General features: G+C 42.7%; 2 protein-coding genes across 11 annotated transcripts in view; both read left to right on the forward strand.

Moving 5' to 3' along the window:
* Septin2 (septin 2) overlaps window positions 1-10797 on the forward strand; it is a 36319-nt gene extending 25522 nt beyond the window's left edge. For all 9 annotated transcript variants that reach the window (XM_042259895.2, XM_076549671.1, XM_006989588.4 and 6 more), the window contains exons 9-13: window positions 346-491; window positions 4779-4862; window positions 6423-6480; window positions 8070-8189; window positions 8818-10797. In XM_042259895.2, the coding sequence (XP_042115829.1) occupies window positions 346-491; window positions 4779-4862; window positions 6423-6480; window positions 8070-8171 (390 nt within the window). In that variant the 3' untranslated portion in view covers window positions 8172-8189; window positions 8818-10797. The remainder of the gene's footprint in view (window positions 1-345; window positions 492-4778; window positions 4863-6422; window positions 6481-8069; window positions 8190-8817) is intronic.
* Window positions 10798-12920: 2123 nt separating this feature from the next.
* Window positions 12921-18666, forward strand: part of Farp2 (FERM, ARH/RhoGEF and pleckstrin domain protein 2) — a 97790-nt gene continuing 92044 nt past the window's right edge. Inside the window, exon 1 of one of the 2 annotated variants that reach the window (XM_076549675.1) lies at window positions 12921-13019. The gene's annotated coding sequence lies outside the window, so the exon portion shown is untranslated. The remainder of the gene's footprint in view (window positions 13020-18666) is intronic. The other variant, XM_076549676.1, reaches the window with a different exon arrangement.

Here is an 18666-nt window from a genome sequence, read left to right on the forward strand (position 1 = left end):
GTCATTGCAGGCTTGATTTGTACCATTTGGGAAATAACTGACATTTCTAAGTGAAATGTGTATGTATTTATCACTCATTCAAACATAGTTAAAGCCAGGCATACTTGCATACCTATTTAATATCAACACTAGGGATGCTGGGAAATGCAGAGGCAGGATGATCACTGTGAGTTAGAGATCAGTCGAGTACATAGCCAATTCCAGGCCTTTCATAGCTATGTATGTCTCAAAACAACAATAACAAAAAAGCAACTTTGTAATATAGCAGCAGGGAGCCATTTCTGTGCCCATTGTTGGTTTACAGTGAACATTGGTACTTTACTACTACCTTGTATTTGTTTCTAGGCCAGTATTCCATTCTCTGTGGTTGGCTCCAACCAGCTGATTGAAGCCAAAGGCAAGAAGGTCAGAGGTCGTCTCTACCCATGGGGTGTTGTGGAGGTGGAGAACCCAGAACACAATGACTTCCTGAAGCTGAGAACAATGCTCATGTAAGACATTTGGTGTATTCATTATGGCAGAACTTAACATCAGACTAATAAGACCATTGCAGTTAGGGACTGGGGTTCTTTACTGGGGCTGTGAATCTCTGTTGAACCTCTTTCTCAGAGTACTTGTTCTTCTTGCTCTCTCATCTCAAGTCATTGATGCTAAAAGAAAATTAAACCTTAACCATGGGCCAAGAGGTCCTAGCTCCTACTAGAAGGTGAATAGCCTCTTACAGTTGCCCCAGGCCCAGCTCTGACACATGGTGCTCTTCCTTGTTAGCCTGAAGATCTCACATTAGATGGTCCCAATTAGCCTTGAGGTTTCCATTCATTTTTTGCAACTGATAAACTTGTTTATAGTTGACTTTCACATATAGTAATAAAGATGTTGGTTGGCTTCAAACTTGATGTATATGCAATTATGACTTTGAACTTCTGATTCTCCTTCCTCTACCTCCGCAGTGCTGGTATTCTAGGCATGTGCCACCACACCCAGTTTATATGATGCTGGGAATTGAACCTAGGACCTTGTGCTCTTCACTAACTGAATTGCATCCCCAACCCCAATTGCTGTCATTAAGAGAGTAAAGTATAGATGTTACTTTTCTATTGCTGTGATAAAACACCATAACAAAGGCAACATGTAAAAAGGTCTATCTGAGCTTTCTGTTCAGAGAGATAGAGTCTGTCCTGGCAGGGAAGCAGCAAATATGGTAGTTTGTCGAAAGCTGAGAGTTTACTTCTTTAACTGACCACAGGAAGCAGCGAGAACACACTGGAAATGACATGAAGCTTTGAAATCTCAAAGCCTACCTCAGTAACAGACTTTCTTCAGTAAGGCCACAACTCTTAAACCTACCCAAACAGTGGTACCAATTGAGGACTAAGTATTTAAACATCTGAGCCTACAGGAGACTTTCTCATTCAAACCACCACAATAAAAGAAAGCATATTGTTCAAAAAATAGACTTTGATGGGGGCTGGGGAGATGACTGAACAGTAAAATGCTTGCTACTCATGTATACAGACCTGAACTGCATCCCCAGCACTCAGACAACAGTCTGGGTACAGTGGCACATTCCTGTGATCCTAGTACTGTGGAGTAGAGACAGGGAGATGGCTGAGGTTCACTGGCCTGCCAGCCTAGCCAGATCAGTAACTCGAAATTTATTGTTAGATCCTCTCAAAAATAAGGTAGAAAGGGGACACTGGTGGCCCACGCCTTTAATCCAGCACTTGGGAGGCAGAGGCAGATGGATCTCTGAGTTGGAAGCCAGCCTGGTCTACAGAATGGGTTCCAGACAGCTAAGGCTACACAGAGAACCCCTGTCTTAGGGGAACAAAGGTAGAGAGAGTCAGTGAAATGTGTCAGTTGGTGGCAGTGGGGTGCTGCAAAGCCTGCACACATGGGCTGTGGTGGGAGCACAGCATATAAATTAAATGTATTTTTAAAAAGAAGATGGAAGGACAGGAGAGAGAGAGAGTTCAGCAATTTAAAAGTGTAGTTGGACCGTCTTTGGACGCCAGCTCCCAAATGATGACATGGAGGCTTCTTATTAATTACTAAAGCTTGGCCTGAACTTAAGTTTGTTTCCAACTAGCTCTTAAAACTTAAATTGGCCAGATGTGGCCTTTAATCCTAGCACTTGGGAGGCAGAGGCAGGTGGATCTACAGAGTGAGTTCCAGGACAGCCAAGGCTACACAAATGAATCCTATCTCAAAAAATCAAAAACAAAACAAAAACAAAAACCCAAACTTTTATTAACCTGTTTATATTAATCTACATTCTTCCACGTGGCTTGTTACTTCTCCTCAGTACAGTAAGTTCCACTTCCTCTGTGTCTGGCTGGTGAATCCCTCCCCACTCCCCCATGCATCAGATTCTTCCCAGAGTTCCTATCTTTGCCTGGAAGTCCTGCCTATCCTCTCCTGCCTAGCTATTGGCCATTCAGCTCTTTATTAAACTACTCAGAAGGTGTTGTAGACAGGTGAGGTAAAACAGCAACACATCTTCCCACAGTGTGATCAAATGTCCTACAACATAAAATACTTGCTGTCCTTGCACGGGACCTGGGTTTGCCTTATAACTCTTATCTCCAGGGAGTTCGGCTCCCTCTTCTGGCCTTTGTGGGCACTTGTGTATGTGTGCACACAAACTTCTTTTGTCTTTTTATCCTCATTCTTTCCTCTGTATTTCACTCCCTTTTCCTTCCCTAGTTAGAATCCTCCCCCATTTTCCTTTTTTTTTTTTAACAAAAAAAAGTATGGAGATTGATTGAAGAAGACACCCAGTGTTTATACGTTTAACCTTTGCAAACACACACACACACACACACACACACACACACACACACACACGATAATGAAAATAGAGACCAGTGAGATGGCTCAGCCAATAAACATGCATACTACCACACTTGACAACTTGAATTTCATCTGCAGGATCCGTATGGTAGAAGGTGATAACTGACTCCTGTAAGTCGTCACCTGACCCTCATGTAGGCCATGACACAAGTGCCTCCCCTTGAACAAATTTAAACTTAGAAGAAGGGATTAAAGACAGTACACCCCTCTTCTCTTTTAAGTGTGTACTCCCCTCACCGTTGATTCTGAATAGTTTTATAGTTAAGGGTAATGACGTTGGACAGTACTATGAAAAACAAAGGAGGACATAGTTTGTGGAACCCTGGATTTTAAGAGGAAAAAAAAAAAAACTGGGTTGGAAAGATGGCTCAGCAGTTAAAAGTGCTTGCTGCTGTTGTGCCCACATCAGGCTCTCAACAAAAGCTCCAGGTGACCTGACACCCTCTTCTGGCCAGTGTAAGCACCTGAACACACATAAATAAAATATTTTTTATTAAAGAGAAACCAGTCTGAGCTGATAAAGTCAAAGTTAGGCTAGCATATGAACACCTGCATGTTAGCATTGTCTCACCAATAGCAGCAGGCTTGTCACTTGTGCAAATCAGGACCTGTGGTGTCATGGCTACTGCCTAGCAAACAGTGGGAGCCCCAGTGCCTGTTAATGCTACAGGCTGTAAATCAGCATCACTCTTAAACATGATCCCAGGAAATTCTGAAAATGTTACAGGTGTCAAATCAACATAAGACTGTCTTGGCCTGTTTCCTATTGTTGTGATTTATAAATATGGAAGCTTATTTGTCTCTTTCTGGAAGCTAGAATATTGGCATCTGTAAGGGTTTCTTTGCTATGTTAAAATGAATCAGAGGTTATCACATGGTGAGACAGAAAAGATACCTGATTTTATTTTTATTAGCATACAATTATATATATTTTGGGTTATAGTGTATTTAACCCCCATATAATGTATGTACCAAACAATTTCCTTCTCTGTGACTTCTTTATAGAGCTTTCCTCTTGTAGTTCTCCATAAAATATACCTCTTTAATGAAAAAAGTTCAAAGAGACATAATCTGAATAAACTAAAACTTTGATGAGTTAAAATTGCCACTTACTAACACTGTTACTGAACGAGAACCAGGAAGATGTTGCCGTCTAAGTTACTACAAATGTAGTGTACTAGTTTTGAGAGTAGTTAGGACACACTTGTCTGCAGTGCTGAGCCTGTGGCTGTCCTAGCTCCTGTCATGCAGTAGGTGTCAGTGTTGTGGAAGAGGTGTGGTTCTCTGTTACGTGCCTGTTGTGTATTTCTGAAGAAGATCCATGGGGTTGAGGATTTTGCTAGGTGGTAGAGCACTTAGGCCCTGGCTTCGGACCTCAGCTCCAGGGGAAAAAATAAGAAAAAAAGAAAAAGATCCAACTACCCCTTTATCCACATTCTTATTTCCCTAGATTCTCAGTAATAGGAAGGTGTTATAATGTTCTGTGCATACTTTTAAATCTGTAGTATTTACAAAAAGCTACACAGACACCTATTTGAATAGTTTATTTTTCATAAGATCTTTTAGAAAAATGTGTTTTATTTCAGGTGTCATTTACCTAAAAGTCTCCTAAAGTCTTTTTTGTATCCACATCCCTCCAGTGGTAATGGCTTTGTACTGTGTCTAATAGTACCTGTGGCAGTGTTCAGGAGAAAATGTTCTACCCAAAACTTTGTTGTAGCTTATTGTGGTTGCAAAGGAGTTTACTTCACCTAGGCATTTCCAGTTACATAGCTTGTCCTGAGATTCCAGCAACCTGTGTACAGTTTATTAAACAATTATTTAGGCTCCTAGTACTGGCAATATTTTCTGTGTTCTTGATAGTTGTTGTTCCCCATGAAACTGCCATAGGCATAAATCCCTGCTGTATTCCTTCTCTTTTTCAGCACCCACATGCAGGACCTCCAGGAAGTGACCCAGGACCTTCACTATGAAAACTTCCGCTCTGAGAGGCTGAAGAGAGGCGGCAGGTCGTCACGGTCTTCCCCATATCATGTTCCCTGAGTCACTTTCCCTTGTCTTTTGTGTGCCTACCTCAGACTTCTTGATCACACGCAGCATAGCTTCCTATTGAAAAATTGTTAAAGTATATTGCTAATTCAGTCAAGTGGGGGTGGGGAAGAGACATTCATAATGTGTACATCAAGAGCAGTTTTGGAGGCTGGAGAGATGGCTCAGTGGTTAAGAATACTTGCTCCTCTTGCAAGGGATCTGGGTTCAGTTCCCAACACCCACATTACATCTCACAGTGGTCTGTAACTCAGGATCCAGGGGATTCCATGCCTTCTGGATGTTTGGGCACCAGGCATGCTTGTGGTGCAAAGGCATACATGGCAGGCAAAATGCAGAGATGTGGAATAACAATAATGAAACCATTATTTGAACAGCGGAAATGGAAAGGCCAGAGGCTGGTATTGGTACTTCTTTAGCATTACTGTGTCTACTAATAAGGACAGGCTGGCTTGCCATTGAAAGCTATAGAGGATAAGCTCGCCATGGGTGTCCCTGGAGTAGCAGCTCTGTCTTCTACAGATTCCATGTGGTCACATTCATTCACCTTTTTTTTTAACCATCCTAATGTATTTCTATATAAGATGTATATTTTGTGACCCAATCTGCATCGAATTAAACCATGTCTCCACTTGAAATAGAGCTGGATGAATAAGTGATATAGTTACTCAGTGTCTTTTGGCAGGGGATAAAGAGATGACTCAGCAGTTAACAATGCACACTTGCCTTCCAAAGGACTGGAATTTGGTTCCTAGGAAGCGTACAATTGCCTATAACTTGAACTCCAACCAGCACTCATGTGAATGTATACGTATATAGACACACATATACACAGAATTAAGAATAAAAAAGCTTTTTGAAGTATTACGATGTTAATTTGGAAACCAGACATAATGAAAGGTTTTAGAAGCCGGAGTACAAGAACCCCTACTAGCGGCTGGAGAGATGGCTCAGAGGTTAAGAGCATCGACTGCTCTTCCAGAGGTCCTAGGTTCAATTCCCAGCACCCACGTGGTGGCTCACAACCATCTGTAATGAGATCTGGCACCCTCTTCTGTATACATCGTAGATAAATAAATGTTTAAAAAAGGAAAAATAAAAAGAATCCCCACTAGCACACCTCGGTGGTGGTGTCAGGGTGCTTAGAGGTGCTTTCCTCAGTCCTCTTCTACAGGCTCTGCTCATTCAGCTCCTCTGGCTCCTTCCAAGGACAGTTTTATTCACCATATAGGGGAACTTACCTAAAACCACCATAAAGGGGAACTTACCTAAAACCAAGACCCTTCCCTGGGTTAGACTGGCTATTTATGACTGTAGAACAAAAGCCAGGTTATCTTCTGAAGTCCCAGTTTCATGTTTTGTCATTTTTCTTCCTTGTGTTCTCTTCTTTATCATGGCTTTAATTTAAAAAGCTGTAAGCATATAATTATAAAGTAGTAGTCTTCAGAATTCTAAAGTTTTCTTTCTATTCAGAAGTACATTGCAGTATTCCAATTGTAATTTTTCTGTTGTTCCCTTAGGAAAGTGGAGAATGAGGACATGAATAAAGACCAGATCTTGCTTGAAAAGGAGGCTGAGGTAAGTAGAATACCCATATTCTGGTGTCTGAAGCTCTTTTCTATCCAAAATTATTTTTTATTAAATAATTCTTTTAAATTTATTTTATGTGCATTGGTGTGAAGGTATCAGATCTCCTGGAACTGGAGTTACAGGTTGTAAGCTGTCAAGTGGGTGCTGGGAATTGAATCCAGGTCCTCTGGAAGAGCAGCCAGTGCTCTTAACTGCTGAGCTATCTCTCCAGCCCTATCCAGAAATATTCATAATTAGTTTATTATAGTTTTCTTTCTTATTTTTTGAAGCATTATATACAAATCTTTTAAATATATGTGAACATGCATAATATACATATTTTAAAATATATTGCCTCATTGAGTCTCCAGTACTAATTTCGCTAACAAAAGGTAATGTGACTGATTTTTATAAAATGTTCAAAAATCTTTTTCCCTATATATAGATAATAACCAGTTGGGAAACACTGTGAAGCTGCCATTTGCATTGATTTCCAAAAAAAGGTGGCTCAGCAGTTAAGAATGCACACTGGCCTTCCACGGGACCGGAATCTGGTTCCTAGGAAGCATACAACTGCCTGTAACTTGAGTTCCAAACAGCACTCATGTGCACGTATACATATATAGACACCCAAAACAAGGGTAGAAATACATAGGACTTACATGGAGGAGAAGCTAGAACATGCTTCTAATATGATTGCAAAGATTAAAATAGATACACCGTTGTGGATAAGACAAGTTGCTACAAGAATTCAGTCTTCTAAACCTCTAAATTTAGAATTATCTAAAAAATACCCTAGCAAAGTAGTGCTTGCTCTTCTCTTTCCTAGTTAAAGTAATCCTAATGTTTGAAGGAATAAGTAAGCATGTGACACAGAGAACACATTTAAAGTGGCACTAATGAGAAGAGCCTTGCTCTCCTGGTTACAGAAACATTTTAGAGAATAGTTAATTCCCAAATAACCAGCTAGAAATTGATCAGGAATAGAACTGTACTAATGAAAATGGTGCATTCAGACCTGGTAGAGTTGTGGAGTGCAGATTATTTAGTGATCATGTGGCATAAAGGGACAACCTTTTGTAAAATCACTTCTTAGCCAAATCAGTTCAGTGTGGATACTTGTCATAACCACAAAGCTACCTGAAAGATTGTGAGTATTTTAGAATACTTATCTGGAGCCTTTCTGCACATATACAGACTTCAGTGACAGTAATTGGTAAGGAGTCTGGGGATGTAGCTCAGTTGGTAGAGTGTTTATCTAGTATTCAGGACCCCCTGGGTGCAGTCTCAGTGAGGCATAAGCTAGGCATGATGGATCTTGCCTATATTTGGCACTTGGGAAGTAGAAACAGGGAGATCAGGAGTTAACGGTCATCCTCAGTTACATAGGGAGTTTAACTATTGCTTCTGTTTATTGGTAATTTGTCTTACTTGAATTGCATATTTTGTCATTTACATGAATTTTTGATGAATTATTGATCTTTTAGATTTTAGGTTTGTAAGTTTTTATTTGAACATATTATTGTATTTGAGAAAAACAGTAAAAGCTAAATATGACAACACCAACCAACACTCTATCTGATATATCCCATTCATAGCTTCGACGCATGCAGGAGATGATCGCAAGGATGCAAGCGCAGATGCAGATGCAGATGCAGGGTGGTGACAGTGACAGCGGTTCACTCGGGCACCATGTGTGAAATGGTGTTTTCATATTAGTAAGTTGGGGAGGTAGGGCATCTCATGATCACCTCAGCCTTGAATATGATGGGCTCCTCGTCTTCAACTTTACTCGTGTTACATTTTTGAATCTGCCATTAGCTGTATCACTAGCCTTTATTGAAAAGCAGAAACCATTCTCTGCTGCCACCTACTGTCTAATGAAAATATTCCTATTTTCTAGTGTTACAAATATAATTTGTTAAACTTTCATTAGACAGTGTTGGAAACTCATTAATATTGTAAACATCTTCAAAGAAACTTCCTTAATTTATTAAAAGCTTTTGCAGATGAAAAGTACAGGTGCTAGGAAGAAGAACCAATGCCAGTTAAATGAGGGTTGCCTAGCTGCAAACTACTGACCTCCAGGCCTTTGAGGCAACCATTATGTGACCATTGGAAATTGGCATATCACTTAGATTTGTGCTCTGGTGTAATTCTCTACACTTGAGTTTCACGGAGCCTGATGGCATAGGAGAGCTTCATAAATCTTGATTTAGTTAACTGGTCATAGATGCAAAACATTTTGCTCAGTTTATTCCCTTCCATATGCAGAGGGAGTATTGTCAATGATCAAAGCAATAAATGCATCACTTCCATTTAAATTGTTTTGTTTTTACTTTCCAGAAAACACTCTTCGATAAAAAGTATTCCTGATAAGTGCTGCAGAATCAAGTTTCTTAACACCCTTGGAAGTGTGCCCATCAGAATTTAAGTTCCTGTGTCTGAGGATTTCAGTTTTTTTGTTTTGTTTTTTTTTTTAACTTTTGATGGTTTTGATCTTTGGTTCTTTTCTCTTTTTTTTACCCTCTGGTATGAAGTACTTTTAACATTTATATCTCATTGCTGTTACATTTTATATTTTGTGAGGTAAACCCTGTTTTCTTCTTCCTTAACCACTAATGTTAGAATTTTTTCTAAGAATCAGTCAACACGTATACTCTTAATAATAGTGAATTTCTTTGATTTAGCTGACCTGACTAATCACTGACAAGTACTCTTGATTTATATCGAGACATTTTTATTTGTTCAGAATGTTCCTGTGTGGTGGACATGATGTACCTGTGACAGACAGAAGTGGTTGTGCATACTTGGTGGCAGAATATTTGCTCATTAGAACGAAGTCACACTGTTAACTTTATATTTGTGCAGAACACCTAAAACCACTTTTGCTGCTGTAGTTAATACGGTTAATTCATCTGCACGTTTAGCTGTTAACCAGGCAGAAGAGAGGAGAGTACCTAATGAGATACATGTTTATGCTTAAATGCCTTATAAAAAGCAGGACTTCAGGGTCAGATTTTAAGAGCTCTGGATTCTAGTGCCAGATCATTTTCAAACCTCTGTAGAGAACTCACTACAAGGACTTTTTATACTGTGGACGCTGATTATGCTATGCTGTGGAGAAAACCAAAGCAGCTATGAGCTCCAGCTTCATATTATAACAAGACTCTTTACACAGTAAGAGTCAATAAACTTTTTACTCACCTAAAAAGGCAATACTTTTTTAAAAAAACCAAAATGTTTATATTTTATACTGCACTTTAATGTACTTTGTATAACTAGGTGCAAAAGATCTGCCATGGCAGTGGGAATAATAGTCCTTGGCTGGCATGCATCTGAACCCAGGCTTGTGATTGGGTGGTGCTCTTGCACAGAATGCCGCTTGAAGCCCAAATGCCTGCCAGGTTTTTCTCTAACACTTCCCTTTTTCAGTGATTTTTCTATTGAGAAGAAAATAGCAGTTTTTTTTGTTTTTTTTTTTTTTTTTTTTGTACAGACTAGGCTCATCTGTTTTCAGCCATTGCCATTTTCCTCAGTTTGTGTCGTATAAATGTCTTCATGGCATGAATGAAAGGCATTCTGTGCCGCAAGCAGGTGAGCAGAGCCGTGCCTGGTTTATCTCTGGCACTCTGGCCTGCCCTCTCTTGCCCTGTCGTCTAATGTCAGGCAACGGCCACAGAAAGGGGCAAGTGAAGGAGGCGGTGGTATGGAGGGAGTGAAGCAGGTGCTAGTTCTGCGCTTTCATCTTGCTGCAGAAGAAAGCGTTTGATGATAAGGCAGGGGTTTATATTTAATTCAGGCCAAAAATAGTACTAATAAAACGAGACTTTAAACTCGTTAGTTACAGATTACAGAAGATAATAGGTTTGCTCGGTTTGCCCCTTCACTGTTGCATCGCTGTGAGTGGTTACGGGTTCATTGTCTGAAGTCCCTACCAGAAAAGGGTTGATGGCTTCAGAGGGCACCCATGCAATCCTTTGTTTGGGTTACTTTAACATTAATTTGATTGGAGAAAGATGGTTTTTAAATACAAAAGCATTTCCAGGTATTCAGTGTGAGCCCTGGTGAGCTAAGGGTGCCACTTAGGGCAAGCTGACATTGAAGGATGGCAGTGGGTGCTGGAAGGTCTTGCAGCCACAATTCTAAATCCCCCTTCAGTTTTTCTACCCTAGTCTAAACATACACTTTTGCTAATAAATGCTCTCTCACTAAGAAGTAACTTGTGCCTGTAGAAATGTATTTTGAAAACACATTGTACACTTCAACTTTGTAGCCATTTAAACTAACCCTTTTTCAATAAAGCACTATTGTTTAGATATTAAATGAGCAGTCCTCGTTTTATTTGAGTAAGGTGTGAAGTCCACTGGGAAGATTCAGGGCCCCAATGACAACTGTGAGTCAGAACAGGAAGTTACTTGTATTAATAGCATGAGTACTGCATATGTTTTCATCAGAGATAACGCAGATAGTCCAGAAGAAATGGTACAGCTGGGACAGAACTGTGTACAGGCTGTCAAATTATCTACAAATTAGTTGGTTAAAATGGACACTAAAACTTCATAGGTAAATTTACTAATTAGAAATGAAGAAACAACTGTTAACCATAGTGGGAAGTAAAAGTGATCCAAATATATTTCTAATTCTCCATAGAAAGAGGTATGTGAGGAAAACAGCTTTTCAATTTTTTTTTAAACTGTGTTTATTGCCTGGGAGTGTTTGAGACCAGTCTCCCTTTGTAGCCTGGCTAGCCTGGAATTCCCTCTGTAGAGCAGGCTGGTCTGCAACTCATAGAAATCCACCTGCCTCTATCTCCAGAGTGCTGAGATTAAAGGTGTAAGCCACTATGCTCAGATTTTTAAGTTTTTTACATGTTTGTTTTATGTGTATGAGTGTTTTGCCTGCGTGCATGTCTGTACCATGTTCATGCTTGGTGCCCAGGGTGGCTAGAAGAGGATGTCAGATTCCCCAGAACTGGAGTGACAGATAGTTGTGAGCAGCTATGTGGGTGCCAGAAATAGAATTTGGGTGTTTTAGAAGAACAGCCAGTGTTCTTAACTGCTGAACCATCTCTCCAGCCCAGAAAAGCAACTTTAAAAACCAGAATTTGGACTGCTGAGATGGCTCAGTGGCTTATTGACCACCCAACCTGATCAAACCTGAGTTTGATCCCGAGACTCACAAGGTGGAAGGAGACACAAGACCACACAACCCTAAACTTTATCCTAATCTGAATGAACCTTCTCGACTTGGCCTCATCCCCATTTGGGTAGCCAGACCACTGGATTGACCATCCCAGTATCATCTGGGCCCCTCTTCCTCTTGCTTTCTGAACAGCACGTTGACCCCAGGGTAGTGAGACTCCTCGTCTCTAGGTCATTAGTTTGCTCAGGTCTAACCTCATTCCTGCCCTATCCAGCCTCTTTTCTTATGATTGGTAGCACACTCAGTGGCCCTGGCTGGTTATAGGAAAAGGCTAGGGTGGTGGAGAAAGTTGGGAGCCCTCTCCACATTGCTGAGCCTAGTTTGCCTTGGGGAAGCTGAGGCCCTCCCATCTTAGAGACTTCTCTCCAAAAGCCAGGGTTTTGTAGGAATCTCTTGGGGCTGTGCGCCAAATCGTTCCTGGATTTATTTAGCCTGGACCTGGTTGAGAGGGCTGGCTCTCTGCAGGGCCAGTTAACCAATGGAAGAAGAAAACGAGGATGCTGAAAGTCACAGGAGTAGAGGGCCCAGAATCAGGTCTCACCATTTTGATTCCCAGAAAGAGCCTCAAAACCAGAAGGGAGCAATGAAGGCTTCCAGGGGTCTTCCTTGACAAGCGACCCTTTACTAATACCTGGTGCCCACAGACCACAATCCCACTCTTCCCAGGTGGGGCACGATGGATGGGAGACAAGAATGAGGCTGGCAGTCAGGGGCATGACCAAGGCTATGAGTGCCAGGACAGTTCCGCGAGCTGGGAGCAGGCTGCACCCAGAATCGGACCACCTTGCTTGCCAAAGCCAGGCTGCAGGCTGAGACCCGCCCATGTGCCAAAGTCCCGCCCACGGCTTACGTAGGGCCCACCCGCGTTCCAGAGTCCAATCCAGGGCTGAGTCCTCAAGTTGTTCCGAAGTCGGGTCCAAGACCGAATCTTCCCGGCATGCCAAAGCGAAGAGTAAGAATAAGAACTCGCCGCTTCCTAAGCCCCACCCAGCACAGAGTTCTCGGGTCCTCAAACCCCTCCCAGGACCGAAGGCCCGCCCACTGTACGGAAGCATGGTTCCTCCCGCGGAGGAGCTGCACGGCTTTGCTTTTGACATTACGGTGCTCTCTCGCCCCGCCCTCCCCCGTGTGATCACCAATCAGAACGAAGTGCCGCGCTCGCAGGCGCCGGTCGGGAGGACCCGCCCGCAGGCCAATCGGCGGTGCGTCCGCGGGGGGGCGGGGCTGCGGCGGCCGCGCGGCGGGGGCGGGGGCGGGGAGGCAGCTCGCTGTCGGGATCGGGCGGCGCGGGCGCAGGACGTGGAGGAGGCCTGGCTGGCGGCGGCGCAGGCCGGTGTGGCACGGTGAGGACGCGGCGGCCGTGGGCGTGGGCAGGGGGGCGAGTCGCGCAGGGGCGGTGGGGCGAGCTTGGGCTTCCTTCGTTGGCCGGACCTCAGTGGAACCTGAGCCGGCCCAGGCCTGAGGCTGGCGGTCCACCAGAGAAAGTCCACGCCCGGGCTCTGAGGCCTTCGTGAGGCGCGCCAGCTCCTCATCGAGTCCGCGTGTGACAACACACGTCTGTGGACGGCCTCTCCGTGGAGGGCGAGGGGAGGAGAGTCTTGGGTCGAGACTGGATGTCCGCTGAGGACAGGAGTGTTGCTGGTGTAGGTGGGCAGTCTGGGGAGGGCTGATTGCTGCAGAGTTCCGAATGGAGCCTGGCTGTCAGCAGAGTACCGAGGGCAGGAACATCACACGTGCAGGCCAGCTGTCGAGAAAGGGGGACGATCGAGAGTTTGGGCGTCTCTCCTGGACACTGTGTGTCTCCCGGGGAGTTAAGGGCCACTAGAGTGCCCTCCTGAAGACACCCCCTCCCCCAGGCCAGTGAGCAACAAAGCCGGAGCCTTGGGAAGCAGCACCAAGAGCCAGAAGGGCATTGGCCACTCCCTGGTTTTTCTTCCCAGCCTTTCCTTCAAAACTGAGAATCAGGTGTCAATGTTCTTACTCTACTAGGATCTAGAAATAGTACTGGCCCTTTGCATTTCACTCACTCTAGATTATAAACACCTTTGCCATTTACATGTGGCAGTGATTTCTCAGAATCTTTCATGTCCCAGGAATGGTGGTGAAAAATCGAAACGAAAGCAAGGCATTCTTGGAGGAAATAATGTCGATACATGGTGTTTAGAAAGAATGGAAAGACTTAGAATTCCAAGCAGAATCTTTCAAGGGTGACTTTTCTCTCTAGCTTTGTTTTGTTTCCATGAGGTGTTTTTGACTGGGCCATTGTGAAAATGTTTGGTAATTAGTGAGTAACACTGAATTTGAGTGGGTCTTGTGGCGACAGTATTATAATCGGCACTACAGATTCTCTCAGTGTTAGAAAGATGAAAGAGGTCGTTTGAAATAGGGAGGTGTGAAGTAACCTTTACTTGTAGGCTAAATAAAATTTTTGTGAATTTCCGGACACAAAAAGTCGTTTGTGAAGCACTTTTATGGCTGTTATTTTGTCAGTTCTGAAGTCTTCAAAGGAGACATGCCCAAGCTGCACAGCCTTCCCACATTCCCACCCACATCTCCCACAGTTTTTCCATAGCCCAGGCTGGCCTCCAGCTCACCACCCTCTTACCTCAGCCTTCTGAGTGCTGATGGAACAGGTGTGCATCATGAGTGGCTTTGCACAGCTCCATTTTAAAGGACAGGAAGAAGTTAACTGGTGGGTTTAGGATGACATTCTGGCATACATGCAAAACTAGTCATCGCCCCTGCTCCTCTAATGACCTTGCTTTGCTACATTTTATGGGTGCTAATGGTGAGTTAGGCTCCTTCCTACATATTCCTTTACCAAAGAGGAAGTCACTATGAGGTATACCCCTGCCTTAGGCTCCTTATCCGTGAAGTGGTTTAAAACGTACTTACCTCGTAGGGTTGTTGTGAGGACTAAGAATCAACTTTTGACAGCTGTTAAGATGCCTTGAATTATGTTAGTACTTTATGAGCTTCAGTAATTGTTACTATCAAGTGAAAGAGCAGCCTGAGTAAACAGTAGCACAGGCTAACCCTGGGTATTTGTCAGATGAGTTGGTAGAGCATTAGTGATGCCACAGTTACCTGCTTGGAGGGAAGGATCTGAACTGGATTGCCTAAGCAGAGATTAATCCATGGGTAATCCCCATGGGAAGTCATGTATGTCTATTTGTCAGTTTCCCCTTTCCAGACATTCCTGCTTCTAGTCACATGAACACCTGAATTCAGACGTTAATGGATTTCTCTAAATTCTGCCTACCATTTCAGTTACAATCATATTTTCCTTTCCCCCATTTTCCCGTCTGGTTTCCGGTTTCCCTCATGAGCTTTGTACATGCCATGCAGTGCTAAGTATGCAGCCAGAGCACATTGAAAAGTTGGATGAGTTTAGTCCGCTTTCTTAGGTCAGTATATGTAGAGTCAGTGGGCTCTAATGTATCTGTTGATGTAAAGGTTTGACTTTATCGGGGAAAGCTGGAAAGTTGAGGATCTCATAGAACTTAGTATGATAAATTCCAGTGTTATAATTTTCTTGGGAGTGTTTATGTTGGAGAGGATTGTGGTCTACTATTTTTAGAAAGCAACTACTAGTCAGTATGTGATATTTGATTTTGGAAATCCCACTTTTAAAAAATAATCAGATCAGCAAACATTATATCAGTCAGGTAGTTAAATAAGTACTCTTGGCCAGTAAACATTCTTTGGCAAGCTCATTCCTGTCCCTCCTCAAAGCATAATTTGAACCATTTTGATTCCGAGAAAGATGCTTCAAATACGCCTTTAAGCTTAAAGATGAAATGGTGTGTGCACAAAAATTCAAGTGTAAAAAAAATGCTTGAGGACATGGACAGAATCAGGAGGGCAGAATGATTTGAGTGACTTTGTTTTAGTCTTATAAGATTATTTCCCACTAAGCCTAAATACTAAGGTATTTTAGTTTATTACTCCTTTAAAACAAAAAAAAAAACCTGAGGACGGTTAGATGGCTGAATGGGAAAAGGTGCTTGCCGCCAAGCCTGGTGACCTGCGTTGGAACCAGGGACACACATGGTAGAAGGGGATAAATGATTCCCAAAAGCTGTGCTCTGACTTCTTTATGTGAGCAATGTCAAACATGTGCACACACATACACAAGTTAATGTAATTAAAAAAAAAACAAAGGCACCGTGACAACAGGATCCCATGAGGAAGCCTGCTTTGGCTCATCTCTCCTCCCCAGCCCATCCTGATCACATCCCAAAATAAATTTAGTCATATCCCACCCCAGCTTCAAAACCTGCTTCAGTATGGACTTCCATCTAGTTGACCTGCTGGAGCCCTAACAGCCCAGCCCCAGGCAGCTTCCTCAGCTCTCCTGTGGGGTCTTGAACTAGCTGTACACTGCCTTTCCCCTAACCCTCATCACACACAGGTAATGTATCCACCCTACCTGAGTGAGTCAGGGTCTGACCATGTAGCCCTGGCTGTCCTGGAACTCCATATGTAGATCAGGCTGGCCTCGAACTCATAGAGATCCGCCTGCCTCTTTCTGAGGTGTGCTGGGATTAAAGGCGAGTACCACCTGATCTCTTGCTTCCTGTGGGACCCCCACCCCATTGAGCCTGAGCGGCCACTGCTCTAGTGATTTTCTTTTTCCTCGCTGTGGTCTTGTGTGCTCACTCGGTTGGTTCCCTTTCTTGATTCAACTCCTTTGTGTGTACACCATAGAATCAGGGTGGAGTTGAGGCCCTCTGCAGAGGTGAGGAACTGCCACGTCATTCTCCTCCATGAGCTGGAGTTCCTTGAGCTGTGCTGCCACCATTACAGGTGGTTATGAGCAGTGAATGACACAGTGTAAAGCAAAGGGCTGGATCTGGGCCTCCGGGCAGTGGTGGTCATTTGGGACATAGTAGCTACTGTCATGGGTATGAGGACTGCTAAGTCTTTTTGCTTAGACTTTCCCTCCATCCCAACTGCTCCTCCACCTGCCAAATTCCCCTCTGCCATCCTCACTTTATCTAGCATACTTAACTACCATCTAACATTCCCACTGCATTGTAGGGATTCTTCTCCCTTAGAAGTTCCTATATCCTTAAACATTCAGAGTTTCTATATTATCAGAATAAGTGATCAGTAAATGTTTGAAATACAAAATAATAACAAATCAGCAATACAATACAGTAATAAAGTTTTGCGTGGGGGCAACCTCTGATGCTAAATTTTGTGGAGCCTGAAGCATATGTAATTAGAAAAGGGTAGGCGGCTCACATCAGCCTATAATTCCATCTCCAGAAGGATCAGACACTTTTGGTCTCTGTGGGTACCTGCACTCAAATGTGTGTGTGTGTGTGTGCTCATGTGAGTGCACGTACACACACACACACACACACACACACACACATACACACACACAATTTAAAATAATAAATATAAATCTCCTTTAAAGAAATAAGGTTACAGATAAAAGTTAATTCATTAAATAAACATTTGTTTAGTATGAGGAAAAGTAAGGCGCTAGGAATGTAGCTGATAACGAGTGAACACTTTCCTAACACACACAAAGCCCCGGCTTTGATGCTCAGAGCCATAGTGGTACATCCCTGTGACCTCAGCATAGGGTGGTAGAGACAGGAAAACCAGAAGTTCAGAGTCATCAAAGACAGCCTGGGCTACATGAGACCCTATTTGGAAAGAAGGAAGGACACATTTATTACCTGACATATAATCCCTCTTAGCTCTGTATTTTTAATTTCCTTTTCATGACAGTGAGAAAATAAAATTCATTCATCCCTCTAGAATAGCTGATACTTTTTATTGGCAGGGTACATAATTTATGATCTCACATATAGGCATATTTTATAATAGTGCACAAACAGTTTTGTGTTTCATGGGGCCAGGGAGCAGGGGGAGCAGAAAGATCTTTATTCTGTTTTGCACAATTACATTAATAAGGAAGGAAAATACTCATCTAAGGCATATTTACAATTGTAGTTCTATATTATTGACCTGTTTTTCTGATAGGTAAGGATTTGTACTTTGTCTTCTGAGAACTGAACTCTGCCTAGAGTTTAACAGATCTATTGAAAATGTCCTCACGAAGGAGCTTCCGGCTCCTTGTATTTCCGTCTTCTGGTTTCTTTTCCATTGTCCATGTACCTTCCAGGCCAGATCCTAGTGGACCCATTTGTGCTGGCCGCCTAGGGCCACAGGGTGTGAGCAGCATTCTAGAGCTCATTTCATTTGAATGTTTGTCCACCTTAGTAGGTCCTTATCTGGCGCCCAGAAGTGCCAGCTGCTCCCCCAAGCTACCTTCTCGAGGGGGAGAATGGCACAGGCAGAGTTACACCAGAAAGATCCAACAACCTTAAGTGGTTACAATCAGAATAACTTTTTAGTAAATTTTACAGAAACATATGACAATAGGAACACTTTGCTTGTGGCCTTACCAGTACCTTGGAACCAAGGCCCATGTGAGAGACCTAGAAACCTGAGCTGACTAGTTTTTTTTTTTTTTTTTTAATCAAGTTAACTTTGATTGGGGGCAGTTTTATACCCATGTTTGATGCCAAATAAACCAGTAGTGTGTAGAGTGAAAGTCCTAAGTGTATTTTCCTTAGCTAGTGGAAATTTGTTTGGGAAGGAGGAATTGATGTTGGAAATTAACTTACAAGGCTTTACTAAATATTTTGTCTATTTTATTAAAGTCACAGTTTCTTCAGTAGTAGTTAATATGGAGAGCAGACCATAATATCTAAATTAGTTCGAGTGTTAAAAGTTTTACTTGGTTTATTTACTTTTGGCTTTTTGAGACAGGGTTTCTCTATGCAGCCTTGGCTGTCCTGGAACTCATTCTGTAGCCCAGGCTGGCCTCGAGCTCAAGGATCCGCCTGCCTCTGCCTCCCAAGTGCTGGGATTAAATACATGCATCACCACACTCAACTAAAAGTATTTATTAATTGAACTGTTGTAGAAAAACAAAACAAGAACTCTTAGACAAGGGACAGTATT

Source organism: Peromyscus maniculatus, chromosome 13 (genome assembly GCF_049852395.1).
Source record: "Peromyscus maniculatus bairdii isolate BWxNUB_F1_BW_parent chromosome 13, HU_Pman_BW_mat_3.1, whole genome shotgun sequence".
Taxonomy (NCBI): domain Eukaryota; kingdom Metazoa; phylum Chordata; class Mammalia; order Rodentia; family Cricetidae; genus Peromyscus; species Peromyscus maniculatus.